Raw genomic sequence first — 19,858 nt, 5'->3', positions numbered from 1 at the left:
TTGAACTTATAAACATAGAATTATGTACAAAAAAACGGCATTCAAAAATAAAACAATGTAACTTTAGAGCCTACAAGTCCACTCAGTCCTACTTCTTGATCAGCCAATCACTCAGACAAACAAGTTTGTTTACATTTGCAGGAGAGAATGCTGCCCTATTCTTATTTACAGTATCACCTGAAAGTGAGAACAAGTGTTCGCATGGCACTGTTGTTGTAGCCGGCGTCACAAGATATTTACATGCCAGATGCATTAAAGATTCAGATGTCTCTTCATGCTTCAACCACCATGCCAGAGGACATGTTTTCATGCTCATGACGGGTTCTGCTCGACAATGATCCAAAGCAGCGTGGACTGACGCACGTTCACTTTCATCATCTGAGTCAGATGCCACCTGCAGAAGGTTGATTTTCATTTTTGGTGGTTTGGGTTCTGTAGTTTCTGCATTGGAATGTTGCTCTTTTAAGACTTCTGAAAACATGCTCTACACTTTGTCCCTCTCAGATTTTGGAAGGCACTTCAGATTCTTCAACCTTGTGTTGAGTGCTGTAGCTATATTTAGAAATCTCACATTGGTACTTTCTTTGTGTTTTGTCAAATCTGCAGTGAAAGTGTTCTTAAAATGAACATGTGCTGGATCATCATGATGACCGAGACTGTTATAACATGAAATATATGGCAGAATGCAGGTAAAACACAGAGTAGGAGACATACAATTCTCCCCCAAGGAGTTCAGTCACAAATTTAATTAATGCATTTTTTTTTAATGATCATCATCAGCATGGAAGCATGTCCTCCAGAATGGTGGCCGAAACATGAAGGAGCATACGAATGTTTAGCATATCTGGCACGTAAAGACCTTACAATGACAGCTACAAAAGTGCCATGCGAATGCCTGTTCTCACTTTTAGGTGACATTGTAAATAAGAAGCAGGCAGCATTATCTCCCATAAATGTAAACAAACTTGTTTTTTTAGCGATTGGCGGCACAAGAAGTAGGACTGAGTGGACTTGTAGGCGCTAAAGTTTTACACTGTATTGTTTTTGAGTGCAGTTATGTAACAAAAAAAATCTACATTTGTAAATTGCACTTTCACGATAAAGAGATTGCACTACAGTACTTGTATGAGGTGAACTGAAAAATACTGTTACTTTTGTTTGCCATTTTTACAGTGCAAATATTTGTAATAAAAAATAAAGTGAGCACTGTCTACTTTGTATACTGTGTTGTAATTGAAATCAATATATTTGAAAATATAGAACATTCAAGAATATTCAATATATTTCAATTGGTATTCTATTGTTTAACAGTGCATTTAAAACTGTGATAAATCGCGTTTAATTTTTTTAAGTCAATCGCGTGAGTTAACTGCTATTAATTGACAGCCCTAATTTTCATTACAACAGTTTATGAAAATCACCTCTCTTTCCTCTTTTTTGAGCACGCTGTCCCGTGCTGGAATCCTCCCACTGCCTTTCTGCATCCTAAATCATCAGATTCAACTCCATGACACCCACAAGATCTTAAAAAAATCTTGTCTTCAACTCTGTTCTCATTTCCTTTACACACCTTCCTCCCCCCCTCAAGTCTTTTCCTTTACAGCCACCTTTATCTCCTTTTTCCACTCTCATTTTCACACCTTCTGTCACGTTGTCCCTACATTTTAAGCAATCTCCCAGTCCCGATCTGCGAAGAACACTCTCCTTCTTCAAATCCTTCTTTAACACCCATCTCTCTAAACCAGCTATTCTCTTCCTGACATCACTAGTAATCTCCATACACTCCTTCTCCTGAATTGCTGTCCTGTGCTTGCCTGGTTGCGTATTTTTAAGTTGCAAGCTCTTTGGGGCAGAGAACATGTAGTCTCTATGGCCACGATCTGGCAGACTAATCCACAAAGGGTGGACCTGTGCAAAGCCCCATAGAGGTCTGCTCATATCAATCAGATTGCCAGACCCGGGTCTACATTTGTAAAGTTCATGTCAATGTATAGCATTAGATAATAATCACTGTTATAATTTAATGCTATCATATATTCAAATCTGAACTCTGAAATGAATTATTATTTCAGTTTTACATAAGGTGAGCAGACATAGAACGGACAGGGAATAAAATGAGTCACCACTATAAAGCAGCTCTTATCAGACCCTCAGAATAACTTGTTAATTTTTATTAACTGCCTTTATCCTTGCAGCATTCAAGTAATTTTATTCTCATTCAAGTGAAGTGCCTGTGACTCAAGTAGGAACCTTTTCAAGTGTTACTTCAGGAAATTAGTGCAGGAGCCGAGTGCCTGGGAACTTCTGCTCCTTTTGGACAACAGTTGGATCTAAAAAATAGAGCCTTTGGGCTTTCATTGTTTGGCCTGCTAGAACCAAATCCAGGAAAGATCATCATTAGACACATATTAGCAACACTGTAGACTTCCTTTTTTCTTATGAGGAAAACATTTGGATTTTACGCAATAGGCCTTTTTATACAGATTTAAATGCATAAATTCATTTGGCATTGTGTCTGATTATGCAATAATTCCTCATTTCTGAAACATCCAGCAGGTAATGTTTGTGAGATGAAATGCTACTTTTTTGTTGTTTGCCTTCTTCCATGTGTCATTTCCTTTCACTCATCTATCTGTCAAAGATGGACACTGAATCTGGTTTGCACATTGCACAAATTCCGGTAACTTTCTAGTTATGCTAATTATGTCACAGGAAACTTTCTAACTGGGGTACGGCCTACGTGCCAGGTTTGACACTACATAGCATTTGTGTGTTACTACAGCTCACTATTGTTTCAGTGGATCTTTGACCTGGTAAAGTAAAATTTTCCTCTGTCCTTGGATGTCAGCAGCTTGTCACTTAAATAGGAAAAAACAGCCACAGGCATTTCCTTTGACATGGGGGTAACTGGGAAGAGAAGCTTTCATGACAAATAGGCTTGTGACTGAAGCTGCATTTGGTCACAGCATAGTAACATTTGATGGGATTTTTAATGAATTAATTTAATGAGAAAACTAATTAAAGAGCAGCTGTGGTTTTACTCTGAAGACAGAGAATGCAATTGCAATTAACTACATGGCTGCTTCAGCAACTTCTGTGCACTGGCAGAGTTCTTAGAAATACAGGAGTTCCCAAATTTCGATCAGAATTACTAGACATATGATTCCACACTGCATGTTTGTATTTCATCCCCTATGGTAGATACAATCTCTGTGAGATTCAACAAGCAAACAGCTAAGCAAGACTCCAGTGGGCCTGATTCTACATCCATTGTAACCCCACTGGTTTCAGTGGAGTCACACTTGACCTACATCACTGTAAATGAGATCAAAATCATACACCCTGTAAAATTTACCCTGAAAATTCAGTTCTTCAGGATCGTCTGAGAGATTAGGCAATAATAGCAGTGCAAAAATGTAACTTACTCTCATTTTTCACTTCTTGCTTTTGAAGCTGCTCCAAGAGGTTTTGTGCCCTTCTCTCCGGGTCAGAGCCTGGCATGATCCTTTTAAGGTAATCCAGCAATTTCTGCAAACAAGGGTAATTGGGTGGCTCTCGGAAGTCTTCAGAGCATTGGTCAAGCCAGGCTCTCAAGATTGAGGCTATTGCACTGAAAAGAAGTACATTGGAAAAGGTTGATTGATTATATATGGTATATAAAAAATTCACTTGTCATTTATACCTGTGTAAAGAGGGTACAGAATAAGTGTAATATATTACCACAGCTGTTAGTGAACAGCAAGTTCTGATTTGGTGGCATTTTTGCACGAGCTTTATTGTAATCTCATTTACACAGATTTTTACCACTGACTACGGTGGTGTTATATACAGCACTGTAAACAGGTGCTCAACCACTCCCCAAAGATGCAAGACAGTGGTGAATCAGATCCATTATTTTTAGCAGCACCAAAACCCGCTTATCTAATCCAGTATCTCTATCAAACAAGGTACCATTAGGCATGAGTGAAATGGTTCAGATAATAATAGAAACATCCTTGCTCCAAACATGCACAACCTTCACCCAAAATACAAACCAAATAGTTTTTTTCTTGTTTATTAATAATTTTCTTGCACCTTTATACTTCTGTGTTTGCACCACTTTTTGCACTGTTTCTCTTTCAGTTTAGCAGACACAAGAAATGCAGATTGTTTGGATAAGCTTCAACTAAGCATGCAAAATAAACCCAAATGCTAAAGCTTCTGAGGTCTATCACCCTCTGTTCTATGTTCTAGCCATACTCCATGTTCTTTCTCTATATAGCCAATATATTTTTAAGACTATGCTGACTTTCTATTTTACAAACATTTCCATATTTTCAACTAATGTTTCCTCCATTCCCTTCTATAATATGGCAAGCATCCTGCTTTTCTGGTCAGAAAGAGTGCTTTGAAAGCTGACAGTAATATTACTTGGTTAGAGCAGCCAGCAGGGGTAACTCTAGAATTACAAGAGCACAGCTGCACAAAACATTAACAACTAAGGATGAAAACATGCAAAACTCTCTTGGTTTGGGGCTTCATTACAAACTCAAAACATAGACCGTACAACTCAGGTGGTTCACTTCGGACCAAATCCTGCCATCTTTACAGTCAACAATCCCTTTGATTAACGACTGAGTAAGGACTTCAGGATCTACGCTCTTTGTGGTTATCAGCTTTATTCTTCTGAACAGCTTGGGCTCTTCCATTTCACCATTAATATTTTTCATTAAACAAGCTCATTCATTCCTCAGTCAGAGATTAGTTTAAAAGTTACTTTTATTTAAAATACAGATGTTCCTGCTTCTATGTCCCTACTGCATTTTAAAGAGATGTCTTGCTGTTTTGGAGATACCAGTGTCTTAACCTACTTTAACAACAAACAACTAGTCTGTTGAATTTCAGGGGGCAGGGTAAGTTGACCTTTCAGACTTCTACCCATCTGGGGATGAGTTGCAAGTGAGAGCTCATTTATAGCTCTGAGAAGGGGTTGTTGTTGTTTTTTATGTAGTGCTAATACCGTTCAACACATTTTTTATATTTAGTGCCATTGATGACGGGCACTTTCATACACTAAAAAATAAACAGAGTTTAACACAAGCCCAATCTCTCAGAGTGGAGTTGAAAAGTTCACAGTCGTTACAGACACTGATTTTGCCAGCAAAATAATTTCAGTCAAGAGGGAAAAAAAAAAAAAAAAAAAGTACATTGTGCAGACAGCGGCTGTATCCCACTGACCTCCTATCGGCTGATTAAACAATCAGTGTATTAGGGAGGGAAGCATTCTGAAGAAAGGCTGGACAAGTGCCCAAATCTTGTAGCAGCTTTATGTTTGATGTCCCTGGGAAGAAACTCCCTGTACTTGATAGGCCAAGAAACAGATAGGAATGTGAGACTTCCAAGATCTCAGACAGGAAAGCAACATCATAGAATCCATTCTTTATGGGGGGGATTGCAAGCCATAAATCTTTGTCTGTCCCCACATTGTATACTGCAGTGGTTCTCAACCCAGCAGTCTGGGGCCGCCTGGGGGTCCACGGGCAGGTTTCAGGGGGTCGCCAAGCAGGACCATTGTTAGACTTGCTGGGGCCCAGGGCAGAAAGCTGAAGCCCCATTGTCTGGGAATGAAGCCCAGGGCCCTGAGCCCTGCCACCTGGGGCTGAAGCAGTAGCCTGAGTAACTCAGCTTCGCAGGGGCCCCTGTGTTGTGGGGCCCCTGACAATTGTCCTGCTTGATACCCCCTAATGCTGGCCCTGGCTTTTATATGCAGAAAACCATTTATTATGGCACAGGTGGGCCATGGAGTTTTTATGGTATGTCGGGAGGGAGGGGGGCTCAGAAAGAAAAAGGTTGAGAACCCCGGTATACTGTACTGCATATTTTGTGGGCTGCCACAGAACGTTGGATTTTAAATTCCTGCCTTGAGAGCCACACAATGTGGGCTCTGTTCAGTAGTGCTTTCAAGTGGTCATTCACTAGCCTAGAGGTTCTCCTTGCTCCACTGGTATGAACCCTGTCCCTAAAATTTTAAATCCCTCACTCAGCCCATTGTTGGGTGGGAAGAGAGCTGTAGTTTTGTCACCTTTCAAAATGGGTCCACAGGACACCACTCATCACCTCACATTATGCCCCCCCAATGCAATGCAATATCCCAATGCTGTGACACGCTATGAAGTTATTGCAGAGGCCCCAAAAGATTTGATTATAACCAGTGAGCAGAGCTAGGAGGACAGGGAGCACATGGAAAACCAGAGGGAGAGAGTCCCTCATATCTCTTAACAGCAACTCCATCAATTGATTTTGGAGTGGCACTGATAATCTACAAGATGAGCTCTGCCCAATCCTCCTTGACTGGAAGGATAACTACGATGTGGGGCCTTGACGGAGCAGGTGCTGATGCAGAGGTCAAGCAGAGGAATCCTTAGGTCCAGATGGGAATTTTGAGAACCTCTCTCTGCAAAGATAGCCACACAGCATTTTTCTTACCCCAACTGGTATTAAAGAAAGAGTTTGGGCATCTTAGTGCCTTGGTTGGGGTTAAAAATTCTGCCAAGTCCACCACTACTGTCCCCAGGATGAGAAATTTTTATGAACATAAACTATGCTTTCAGCTCTGCGCAGCATCAAGTATATTTGCAAAAGGGGCTATATGAGATGGTTGACTAGTTTCTTACTGAATCAGCCAGCCAGACAGGAGGCATTTGTTCCTATGACCTCCCCTTTCCTAAATCCATGCTACATACCAACAGCCGAACTGTGCTTTGCAAAGGCCAGTCCCACCGTTTTCCTTTCACATGATTTCCAAGATTTCCCTCGCAAATGAAGTTAACCCAACCCTACTGTCTCAGTTTTACCTTGTCTAAAGTAATATGGGAATCACGTTGTTTGCTACTTTCAAATCCTCAGGAACATCTCCTGAAGCCAGGGAAAACCTTGTACAAACGTCAACCAAGGTTCACAGATTTCCTTCCCACAGTATCTGGATCTTTAAGTACACCAAACCCTTTTATAAGCAATGCAGTTGCTATCTGTAGAATGTCTTGCTCCTCTTCTCTTGCCCCTGCAAGACATTTACTTGGGTAGATTCATTGTTTGGTAGGAGATCCCCACCTTCTTCCCTTTAAAAGACAGGTGAGAAGTCACTGTTTGAACAGCTCTGCTGGTTCTTCTTCATGTTAATTGGGGTGCCTCTCACAGTTTCTATTTGCTCCCCTAGTGATTCCTTTTACTTGGTTCTGCTTGTTTTCAAAACTCTCCCACTTCTCCAGTCCTCATACTGCCCTCCATGTGACTCTACACTTCTCCTCACTTAACCACATTGGTTTCTGGGGTTTTTTTTTTGTTTTTTTAAAGCTTAACTGTCTTTACTGGAATAAATGTTGATTGTACCTTCCCCAAATGAATCTTTAATACTTCCTACTATGGATTTCCCAGGCATGAGAGAATTCCAGACAATTTTCTTTCAATCGTCTCTCATTTCTTCAACGTCTGTTTCCCTGAAGTCCAGTGTTTTGGCACTATTATTATTAATTATACAGCACTGTAACTGCACATGGTGCTTTCCAGCTGAAATAATAAGCTCAACAGGTAACAAAAGACAAATTCTCTGTCACAAAGATCTAAAGACACAAAAAGTATCAATAGTGTATTACAGATATCCTTCCCCCACCCCAAGCATTCTATAACAATAGCCCAAAACATTGCAACATTGGTACTGCAGGTTCTAGTGTTTTGGATAATTAACATGGAATACTATAGTACTTTATTAGAGTTGAACCTCTAGGAATGTCACATGGTCATTATTACTGAGAGGCTTTGTGGAAGCCTCCTGTGCAGCAGGAGGAGGAGGAGGAATTAGACATGAACTTGATGCCTGATTCATTTCCTGCATCAGATTCCAAGTTCCTTTTATAGTTCTAGCTAAAGCAGATTCAGTTGGATTTGATATTAGCTGAGTAAACAAAGGCACCAAGCAGTTAGAGGTGTTTTCATTCACTTTTGCTCCTTGTCGCTTAACAGATACAGAGGGGATGTCGCGAACTGCTAAACTGAAATCAATTTTAGGAGAAAAAGTACAGCTTCTCCGTTTCCATCTTCCTGGATGTGGCTTCAAAGAAACTCTATTGTGCTCCAGTTCATTTGGGATTCAAACCTCAATCCTCTGTCATGCTGGTGCAGCAGTAATGTTTGGGGATATGGGAGAAGAGAACTGTTTGGGGGCTTCCAGTGGGTGTGAAGCTCACTGATTCTCTGCATTAGAAAAGTGAGCTTGTATATTTCCTAAACTTCAGTTAGTCTGGTTGAGACACGCAACCTCCAATTTTATAGCACCCTTAATGTGGTTTCACCATGCTGCAAAGTAAAATCAAATAATTAAAATAAATAAAGCTAACTAAAAATGCCTACTAAATATCTGATATCACAATCAGGAAGCTGATTTTCTGACTCGGAAGCTCTCTTTTCAGTATCTTTGAGAAACAGAACTTTGGACAGGGTTTACTGAAGCTCTTAGCTTTTCTATTTTGCCTCAAGAGCATCCATGTAAATAACGGATTCTAATGCAATTCACTTTCTTTACTGTGTAACATATGTGAAACATTTCCATTATTAGATTTTGTTTGCTCTGTCTATTGATACCCTTTGAATAGTAATTTCACTGGCTAAATATATGAGGCGTTTCTATGTACAGGTAAGAATATAACTTCATATTGTTTACAGACAACATTCTCTGGTATCTCTCCAAATCAGATTACTCAATGAAATGCCTAACCTGACTCAGCATTTCTCTGTGGACATACGCAAGTATCAGGACACTGAATAAATATGACCAAATCAGTGGCTTTGTGGCAATCTATTAACATTAAACTTGTCCCCCTTTACTGCAAACATTGCAAATGAACCTCTAAATTTAGACTAGACACTTCTAATCTGCAGTGCAGAAGCCTGATTCACGACTTATACGAACTTTACTACGAGTCTTTCAAGTTGATGGCTAGATTCTACGCACCTTCAGCTGGAGTGTATAATGTGCCACTTACCAATCACTCCCAGTGTCACAACCCTAGCAGTGAACCACAGGCACATGATCTCAGCACTACATTTGACCCTGACAACTGGTAAAAGGTTCTCCAGTATCCATTTAAAGCACCGATCTGCAACACACACAAGCAGATGCAACACTTTGTCCTGCAAAGACTTTTCTATTCTCTATCTATCCTGAATGAGCTCTGGCCAACTCTAAATGCTTGCTATCTTAAGTATGAGAAATATTCAGTTTCTTTAATGCATTGCCTCTTGAACACATTTGGGACCACACCCATATGCCTAAATAGTTGTCAAAAAGCTAACTGGTCTATCGTGTAAACTTTTAGGCATTCAATACTATCATAAAAAGAAAAGGAGTACTTGTGGCACCTTAGAGACTAACCAATTTATTTGAGCATAAGCTTTCATGAGCTACAGCTCACTTCATAGGATGCAAGATGTACTATCATACTGTCATACCTTTATTAAGCTTTCTTATTTCTTCTCTTAGTTCTACTCTTGATATGATTTTTATTTTGCCTTGCTTCATGTATTCTATCCTGAACTGATGTACTCCTTATTTGCCCAGCACAATACACAACAGTGTGGGACAGGGTTGTTATGACCGAAAATGCCAGAGCAAACCTCTATTTAAAAAAAAAAAAAAAAAAAAAGAACCATGAGATCTTTAATAGCCTTGGAGAGCAGACAGGCCATTATTTTTTAAAAGTCTGATCCTAAAGTTGTTTTTAAAAATCAAAACTCTTATGTAGCATATTTGTACAAAACCAGCGGAAGTGTGGTTTTAAATTTTATGATGAGGGACTAAAATCCCAGACATAAGTTTGAACTGTCACAATAGGAGGCTGGTAAAATATATGAGAAAGAAAAAATGTGTTGACTATATGATTCCCTGTGAGAGACTGTCCACAGAGAAATGTTGAGACAGGTTATTTCTAGCCACCAACACTACCACTTATTATTATTATTTCTTTCATCATTACAAAAATGTGAGCATAAGATCTATTGGCTTGCTCTTCTATGAGAAATGAGTTATGAAATCATATCTAAATTAGAATTGCAAGCCAAGAGAAAGTCTGAGTTACCAGTACCACGTGTTATACAAGATGACCAGAAAGCTATCCACTTCCTAGAATCTATCATTCAAGTTAGAGGAAAGTAGCCAGAGCAGCCAAGGGGGACGCAGTGGGAAATGGTGAGGAATGAGTGTGAATTTGTACTTATAAAGCATCTGTGTAAAGCATGTATACATATTATAGATTTATTAATCTGATGCATTTCGTTATAAATTTTTGCATGAAACTTTCTGTAAATTAATAATAAAAAAAAAGAATGTGGATAAAATTCAGACATGCTGTAAGAAGTTGCCACTTCCATGGAGGTCTTGGGATCAAATTCAGCAGTGCTGGAAATGTCAGTGTAAGTTAGTTACGTGCTGGATGTAGGTTTCAGAGGAACAGCCGTGTTAGTCTGTATTCGCAAAAAGAAAAGGAGTACTTGTGGCACCTTAGAGACTAACCAATTTATTTGAGCATGAGCTTTCGTGAGCTACAGCTCACTTCATCAGATGTTTACCGTGGAAACTGCAGCAGACTTTATATACACACAGAGAATATGAAACAATACCTCCTCCCACGACAGTGGGGTGGGAGGAGGTATTGTTTCATATTCTCTGTGTGTATATAAAGTCTGCTGCAGTTTCCACGGTAAACATCTGATGAAGTGAGCTGTAGCTCACGAAAGCTCATGCTCAAATAAATTGGTTAGTCTCTAAGGTGCCACAAGTACTCCTTTTCTTTGTGCTGGATGTAGATTCATTGGAAGACGTATTTAAGTGATAAAGCAGTGCAACTTGCACCAATTTAGCATTAAGGGGCTGTGCAAAAGTGCATTAATTACATATCAAGAGGGAAGAAGCTACGGGTGTAGCAGGAAAAACAAATAGCAGGAAGGTGTCTGATAAAGTGTGCAAGGCAGTACTGCTTAAAAAAACCCCACAAGACATGCTCTTGTTAATTGCTACTTCTGTTGCTCTTTCACTTCCACACACTTGACATGCAATTGACTGTCATTTTGCACATATGTTGAATGACAATATCAGTGAAATACCTCACTATTGTCTCTTAAATTTACATCCAGGGTCAAATTTTACTCCTACATAGGTATAAATCCAGAGTGACTCCACAAAGACATTGGAGTCTCTCTTGATTTACATTGGTGAAAGTATCTTCTCCATTTTTTGTTCTCGCCTCTTTCCCTCCTATGCTTTCAATTTTTTCCTTTTATTTTTTCCTTTCATCTTGGTATATTTTTCAAGCACATTTTCAATATCCGTTTTTCCTTGGTACCAATGTTTCCAATGGTACATTTTAAAATTCACCACTTCTGAGTAACACCCCCATCTCAAACTCATGCTGACAAAACCCCTATGCTACACCACACCACTACGTATTCCCTATACTTCACATATATATATTTGGTCCTCAGCTGTTTATTTTCCCATGAAACTCACTCAGATCCATCATCTGTTTTGCAACAAGATCTTGCTTTAGCTCAAGTTTTATGGCTGGGTTGACCCAAACACAGAAAGGTCAAGTGGCTTGCCCAAAATCATTAGGGATTCAATGGCTCAGCTTGGATTGGAGCCCAGGACCCTTTGGCCTTCAGCCATTTTCTCTACCCACCACATTTTACTGCCGTCTCTGTATTTCTGACATATTTAAAAACTACCACATGTGCTTGAATGAGTGCTTTATGACAGAATGGGGGGACAATACAGCTAGATCTATTTTCCCTCAAGCAGAGAGGAATCAGGGACCCAAGCTGCTGTGTTGAACCCAGTACGAATGCCTTTACAGCCAGTCCATTTCTTCTTCCAAACTCTCAAACCTATAATGGTTCGCTCTTAATTTCTGACCTCATTTATTTAAAGGTGATCAGCAAGTGTATAACTAAAAATGACTGCAGGATAATACTTTGTCTCTGAGTAAAGCCTTCTATTGAGGATCTCATAGTATTTTACAAACATTAATTAAGTGTAACTACACTCCTGTAAGATAAGTTTTATTACTGGTATTTTTCAGATGGGGAAACTGTAAGGCCCAGAGAGGTTAAGTAATTTGCCTAAGGTCACCAAGCAAATCAGGGGTGGTCTACACTAGAAAATTAGATTGACCCAGCTGTGTTGCTCCAGGGTGTGAAAATCCACACTCCTGAGGAATATAGTTAAGCCCACCTAAGTCCCCAGGTAGATGGTGCTACGTTGACAGAAAAATTCTTCCATCAGCCTAGCTCCCACCTCTTGGGGAGGTGGATTTCCTATGCTGATGAGAGAACCCTCCCATTAGCATAGGCAGTGTCTATGCTGAGGCACTACAGAGGCACAGTTACAGTTCTGTAGCATTTCACATGTAGACAAACCCTCAGTTTAAGAGTGGGCATTAGAAGCAGGAAGTCTTGATTTCCAAAGCATGTTCCCTAACCACTAACCCACATTCCGTCCCTGTTAAACCCGCACAGCAAAGGGCAGCAGGGTATGGAGCCCACTGTCAAACTTACAGTTTGAGTAGGGTTTATACCATCTCAAGTCCAGATTCGCCAACTCAGTTTCAGTAAGATGCCCCACAACATGCTATGCTGTTACATCACAACCAGCACAGAGACCCAGTAGATTAAGGAGCTGGGCTGTGGTGGGGTTGGCGTGTCAGGTGAGTAGTGGTGCTTTAGAATATAATGTTGTTTTGAAAAACTATGCCATACTATATAAAACCACCTACCTGTGTCTTAGGAAGAGATAATGCTGGAATAGGGAATGCAAGCCCCACCTCCTCCCCACTCCCAAAAACCCCAACTTCAGTTAAAATGTTATTTTAAAATGTTATTTCTAGCAGGAAAACATACTAGAGTACGAGCTTGGAAGACTGGTTATGCTGTATATGGGATGTGATTGGAAAGGAGTGTTGGACTTATTTTTTCAAAACAAGCTGAAGAACTTGAAAGCTGCGTGGACTCCTTTCTTCAGTTATGCCGCACACAAACCAGCACAATGAAATTAAGAAACATTTAATAATGCTCCCATGGATGGAATTTGTGACAGTATTATGGGGAAGTTGATAGCACTGACACCTTGTACAGAGCTGAAAGGAATCAAAGGTCTTTACTCATGGTAATAAATACAAACATCCAGCTATTTTATGCTGCCATTGCAGATGCAAATTGTAGATCATTCAGGTGTCCAAGTACAAATACTGTGACCTAAGATTCATTCTACTCTTGACCCTTAAAGATAAATAATATTTCACATGCAATAAAAGAGAAAGATAACTATTATTTTACATTTAATATTTTTAAATAAATAGCTTCACCATTTTGCACACAACATCCCATCCCGTCAAAACTTAAAAATGACTTTAGAATTATGTACAGAGCCTGGGACAAGCAAGCCCTCATCTCCACTTGGGGTCTCGAGGCACTACCGCAATACAATATAAAATCAATAATAAAGAATAATCATATATTTTTGTGGATAAGAAAAGCAAGGGAAACAAACATGCTTAGTTTCTCACTATAATGTGTTGGCCACCACATGAAACATGTCTGATCTGTTCTGGGAAAGTTCCCTTGCCTCCCTCAGAGATTTGATGTTTGTATTATCTGTTAGAGTTATGACAGAGTTACTGCTTTGTGTTATCAAAACGAGTATGGATTGCTGCGTATTTTCAAAGGAAAAGAGGATTATGTTGACCACATCCTTTCTCAATATCCAATCCTGACTGAGGCTTTGCTGTACAGCATAAAGCCACACTTACTTCCTGAGCACTGTTTTGGACTCTGAGGAATTCTGGCTCCCATCTTCTTCACAGTTTGAGGTCTCCAGGTTTCCATACCTATACAACAAGACGGATATTTCAGGCTGTTGCTAAAAATCAAGCCTAAATAATAAGGACTCAAAGGTTATAAGGACTCAGTTTCCACCTAATGGAATATTGGTGTATTATAATTATTGCAATAATTTTAAAAGCTTTCTTATCTTGGACTAGAAATGAAAATATAAGACATTATATACACATCCGTTTATGTCTGGCTACTTGTATTACTCAGGCATCTGTGGCCATTCGCACAGAGTGAATGGAGCAAAGGCGTATACTGGATCTGTTTTTAAGTGTGCGGTCTCAAGCCATATAGGAAGTATGAAGTATTAATATAGACACAGTGAGCTTTCTAATTTGTGTACACAAAGTAGATATCAAGTAGATTAGGGTCCATGACTCACAGTGGAATGGTGACGAGGAAGATGCTGCTTCTGCATTTGTATAGATAAGAGGTGAGATTTTAATGTCTTCCACAATGATGGAGGTCATTTCAGCAATGTAAATGAGATACAGCGTTTGGGTATATGGGAGTTGTTTACAGAACCTTAATTTCAAATACCTTGGTTTTCATTTTTTGTTTGGTAATTACTACAACATTCTATCAACAATGCTTTAAATTAATGTGATATGTTGTTACAAGCTTAAGTCTATCTTGAGGCATTTTATCTAGGAATCTCCTTTGTTTTTAGAAAGGAAGTATCAAAACACTGACATTGACATGTACGTGATGTACGTTATTGTGAACTGTCATTTTTATCTCCTTGAACTTGACTGATTCATTTGTAGTCTCCCAAATGGCTGTGGCAACATGTCTCTACCATGGGTGAGATGGGAATATGGTTGGGAATGTGACCTCTAGTGATTCAAGTAGGGAAGTGTGAGTAAGGATACCTAGGTTCTATTCTCAGGCCTACCATTGACTAGTGATAGGATCCTGTACACATCTGTTAGGCCAGCATTTTCAGAAGCGGCCTCTAATTTTAGGTTCCCACTTTCTATACCTTAAGCCTGATTTTCAGAGGTGCTCACCTCGAGTTGTGTGTGCTCAACACTTCTCAAAAATCAGACCCACACATGGTCAGGCTAGTGAAGCCCCCTATTCAAGCAACATCAGTGTTAGTTATATCCCTGGCTTATACCGAGGCTGAAAGATAAGTAATTTATCTACATCAGAGCAATCCAGTAAAGCTACCAATTCTGCACCATTAAAGCCAATGGGAATTTTGTGTCTGATTCAGCTGGAAAAGGAGAAAGCCCATAATGTTTGTAAAGATGCTTGGATAAAAGAAGGGCAAGTATTATTAATTAATGGGGGTAAGGTTTATTACTTTTGGCACTTTTCTGGTACTGGATGTTAGTGCTATAACATGGCTTTATGCACTTCCCAGGTGTTCCAGGACTATACTGCATTTTACACCTACTAAGTATGGGGGCTGGTTCTTCACACTCACAACAGCAGCACCTCCAGACTCAATTTCACAACTCATCAGTGTAACATGATCATCACCTGTAATCAGATGTCATGAAGACTGAGGTTCTTACTTTGGTTTACTAAAATTTTCCTTTTAGTACTAGCTGCCCTGGGTAGACTGTAACACTGCAGAAGTGCAGAAGGAAGATATCTTCTAGGACAGAGAGATAATCAACCTCAATTAGTACAGGACCCAAGGACTGCTTTGTAATACTGTTGAGGGCATCAACTAAAGTAAAAACGGGGTTTTACATAGTGAGGTTAGAAAGCAAAAGAGCGATTTGACAGATTACAGCGGTAGCTGGGAGAACATGCCACTGGGTAACATGGAAGGATTTGGAAGAAAAGAGACCTGCCTCTAAATCCCTTTACCTCCAACCTCACAAGTGGTATGGGTTTAATACGACTTCAAGAAAAGAGGGCCACATACTGAATCATCAACACATCTTTCTACAGCACCTATACATGAAGATTTCTTATCAAAGTACTGATCCACCCTCCCCTCCTGCTAAGGGATAGGCTGTGACTGGCCCTTGTGCAGGGGGACTTTGCAATGCGATTACCCTGGTCTCTTGTGTGCTCCATGCAAAGGCCTGTCCCAGCCTCTGAGCTTGCAAGAGAATTGAGACTGTTTTCTGTTGATCCTCAGTGTTGCATATTACCACAAAAGGGACAGGGAAGAGTCAAGACCTGGCCTTGATTCCCTCTACATTCTCCTTTTACTCCACTGGCACAGGTTGACCCTTGGCTTGTAAGAGCCTTATGGATGAGAGCATAAATTGGTGTGGTTCTAGGCAGAGACAATTGTTGTAAAAATCCAGACTCTTAAGAGAGATCTGGCTACAGCTGTAAGTTTGAGAATCTTGGCCAAGATTTTCAGAAGTTACTAACAATTTTGAGTGCCTTAATATCTAGGAGCCGAACTTGAGATGCTTTAGAAGGGCCTGATTTTCAGAGGGCAGGTACTCAACACTTTGTGAAAACCATGCCACTTGAAGATGTCTCAAGATGGGCACCCAAAAACTGAGGAACCCAAAATCATCAATCATTTTGAAAAGTGAGCCAACTTGTTTCTCTAAGATGCAGCCAATGAAAAATAGAGACTTATTCATCCAACCACCTTAAAGGAGAATGATAATGCTGTGAAAGAGTATGAAGAGAGGAGCAAACTCTGCTCCTTCATCTATCTGAAGATTTTACATCAAGGCCACGATGATGCTGTGAAGGTCAACTGTTGGCATTTAAGCCTAAGAAATCCTCCCAAAACCAGCCAGCTGCTATCTGCTACACGGTGAAAAGTATGTTTGAGCATTATTATCCATACTAGTAAAAATTACTTGCTCTTCTTTAGCACATTTCATCTGAGAACATCAAAGCACTTTACAAATAGTAATGAGTTAAGTCTCAACAACCCTGCAAGGCAGCTGTAGTGTTGTCGTCATCCTTGCTTTACCGATGGAGAAACTAAGGCACAGAGAGGGTAAGTGACTCAAGGCACAGAGAGGGTAAGTTACTCAAGCTCTCATAGCAAGTCTGTGACAAAGCTGGAAATAGAATCCTGATCTCCTGAACCCCCAGTCCTCTACTCTAACTGCTAAATTACACCGTGCTTCTTACTCTATGTCTATACCCATGTTAGTGTTGAAACTTTCTGAAATCTCACCACTCCACCTTGTCAGTCTCGGACAGAAGGCAAAAACCTGCAGACTCTTACATTCTTTAAAGTCTAAATCCTTCTCAATTATACCATTACAACTCCACTGCATCAATGGGATTGCACAAGTGAGAGAGAGCACAGAATTTGATCCTCTGAATGAGCTTTTAGATATCAGTGCAAGTGTATTAATTTTGCTTAGAACTGTCATGCTTTCACTGACTAAATTCTAACATATGCAAAAAAATAAGCATCGCTAAACTGATAAGTGCAGATTCTGATACTCTTACCCATGCTGAATAGCACTTTATTCCGTGAGCGGTGCCCCTGAAGTCTATGCAACCATTCATGGCGTGTCACCACCACTGGTGTATAATTTGATACATATCCTTTTTTATAAGTGTGCCTTCTTTCCGAGTCTCTGCTATCTAAGTCTTCCCCACTGAATCCTACTTGGCCTCTCATAGTTCTCAGAGTTACCCTCAATCCTCATTTCCAGTATTTCCAGCATCTGCAATTCAAAATAAATACTAATAACTCTATTTGCTATACCGCCTAACGATTTATTGCAGCAATGAAATAAGACAGTACCCTGAAATAAGCCTTACCCTGAATATATTCCCAAATATATTTCAATTAATTCCATTTTTTTTTTAAAAAAAAAGTACGGTATGCTGAATTTTACCCATATTCATTAACTTCAGTCAGAATTTGGTCCTATATCACAAAGTTATTACAATGACAGGTGATAACTGCCACCATAGTTGTCAATCTCAGTTAGCAGCCGTGAAAAGAGCTTGGAGAATGAACTTTGCTCTTCCCTACCCCTAGGGGTGAGCTCTCCAGAACAGGGGCCAGGCACACTGATGGGGCAGCGTGCAGGGAGCTTGCCCTGTTTGCTGCCCAAGTTCTGTGAATAAAGAGAGGAAGGATTTCACTGTCCAGTGCCATTGGGCACCCTACACCAGAAGTAATTTCACTAAAAAGTATATTTTAAAAGTAAAATGGGGAGGGGGAAAAAACCTTTAATATGCAAATGATTTGAAAAGGCAAAAACTTTCCCTGCAAGCAGTGGCTAAGATAACTTCAGTTCTGAATGGCAGCAAATAATTACCTATAGATATTGATTGGGTTTTATAATTCACCATTAATTCTTTCAACAAAATTGAATAAGCAGTGGAACAGTGTCATTATTCCAGTTCTAGAAATCCTCCTTACATGAAATGTTATCTAAACACAGACAGAATGTCAAGCATACACATCTAAATCCCATTAGTGAAACAAATGTTGAACTTAACAATCAAATAGCAATACAAGCAGGCAATTATCCATAACAAAACAGAATACCACATAACACTACATTGGTTTCCAAATCACAGCCTGTCTCACTATGAAAGGGCTTTGGACGTACAACAGAACATTAAATATGGGTGAGGAGGAGTTTACAATGCCTGTAACATACAGAATAGCATTGCTGCAGACTTCCACTACTCTGCCCTCATCAGGTCCTGGACAAAGATCTAGTCACTGAATAGCGTTGTATCAATGCTTTGCATACAAAAAGAGACATGAGAAACAAAAGGATCCCACAGCCCATGGAACTTTTCAACCTTGTCCAGTGTTTGGAAGGTTATATACTTCATGCAGAGGGACTAAATGAACCAATGAAACCAGAATGTGATTCACAGTATTTAAGTTTTAAATGCTGAACAATGGAATAAGAAATGTACCCTATCCACTGAAGTTTTTTGGGGGGTGTGGAAGAAGGGGAACTACTCTTTAACCACTTAATGGTTAGGGAATCATAAAAAGTGTGGCCCTTAGTGTGGATCCCAAACAAACATAGAAACATATATATATATACATACACACACAGAGTGATGAGCTGCCAAAATCTTAACGGGTTCCCCCCTCACCCCACAAGGGGGTCGTTGCCCACCCCCACCCCCTGGGACTCCTGCCCCATCCAACCCCCCCCACGTTCCTTGACGCTCCCCCCAGGACCTCTGCCCCATCCACCCCCCTCCCCTGCTCCCTGACTGCCCCCAGAACCGGGCAGGAGGGTCTCGTGGGCCAACGTAGTGGGTGCCCACCCCACCCCTAAGAGCCAGAGGCACCTGCGGGGGGCGAGGTGGGGAGTCCCGGTGGTTCTTACCTGGTGTAGCTCCCAGAAAGCATCCAGCAGGTCCCTCTGGCTCCTAGGGGCGGGGGAGCGTAGCTAGGGCAGGAGCAGGGCAAGCAGCCGCTCCCCCCACTGATCACATCAAAAGTGGCGCCTTAGGCGCAGACTGGGAGCACCCACGGGGAAAATTGGCCCCAGCTCACCTCACCTCAGCCTCCTCCCCTGAACCCACCGCCCCGCTCTGCTTCTCCGTGCCCCCACCGCCCCCCGCAGCTTCCCGCGAATCAGCTGTTCGGCGGGAAGCCGGGGAGGACTGAGAAGCAGGCTGCGGCTCCCTGCTCAGGCCAAGGGTGGTGGAGGTGAGCTGGAGCGGAGAGCAGTTCCCCTGCACCTCCCCCGCCCCGGGTTACCTGCTGCGGCGTGGGCAGCCCTCCTCGCACCCTCCCCCACCCAAGCTCACCTCCGCTCTGCCTCCTTGGGCCTGAGCGGGAAGCCACTGCTTGCTTCTCAGCCTGCCCCGGCTTCCCGCGCAAACAGCTGATTCGTGGGAAGCCTGGGGGGGTGGAGAAGCAGAGTGGGGTGGCACGTTCAGGGGAGGAGGCGGAGGCGGAGTGGAGGTGAGGTGGGGCCAGGGCACGTTCAGGGGAGGAGGCAGAGCGGAGGTGAGGTGAGCTGGGGCTGGGGTGGGGAGCTGCTGGTGGATGCTCTGCATCCAC

At 41.1% G+C, this 19,858-nt stretch overlaps 1 protein-coding gene across 5 annotated transcripts in view; it reads right to left on the bottom strand.

Annotated features, from left to right (window-relative positions):
• Window positions 1-19,858, bottom strand: part of RGL1 (ral guanine nucleotide dissociation stimulator like 1) — a 157,270-nt gene that overhangs the window by 43,202 nt on the left and 94,210 nt on the right. For 4 of the 5 annotated variants that reach the window (XM_048860422.2, XM_048860426.2, XM_048860424.2 and 1 more), the window contains 2 exons: window positions 13,833-13,910; window positions 3,426-3,610 (listed from right to left, as the gene is read on the bottom strand). In XM_048860422.2, the coding sequence (XP_048716379.1) occupies window positions 3,426-3,610; window positions 13,833-13,910 (263 nt within the window). The remainder of the gene's footprint in view (window positions 1-3,425; window positions 3,611-13,832; window positions 13,911-19,858) is intronic. The other variant, XM_048860425.2, reaches the window with a different exon arrangement.

The sequence above is a fragment of the Caretta caretta genome, chromosome 8 (assembly GCF_965140235.1).
Source record: "Caretta caretta isolate rCarCar2 chromosome 8, rCarCar1.hap1, whole genome shotgun sequence".
Taxonomy (NCBI): Eukaryota; Metazoa; Chordata; order Testudines; family Cheloniidae; genus Caretta; species Caretta caretta.
The sequence above is the reverse complement of the archived record's forward strand: the minus strand, read 5'-3'. Positions and strand labels throughout refer to the sequence as shown.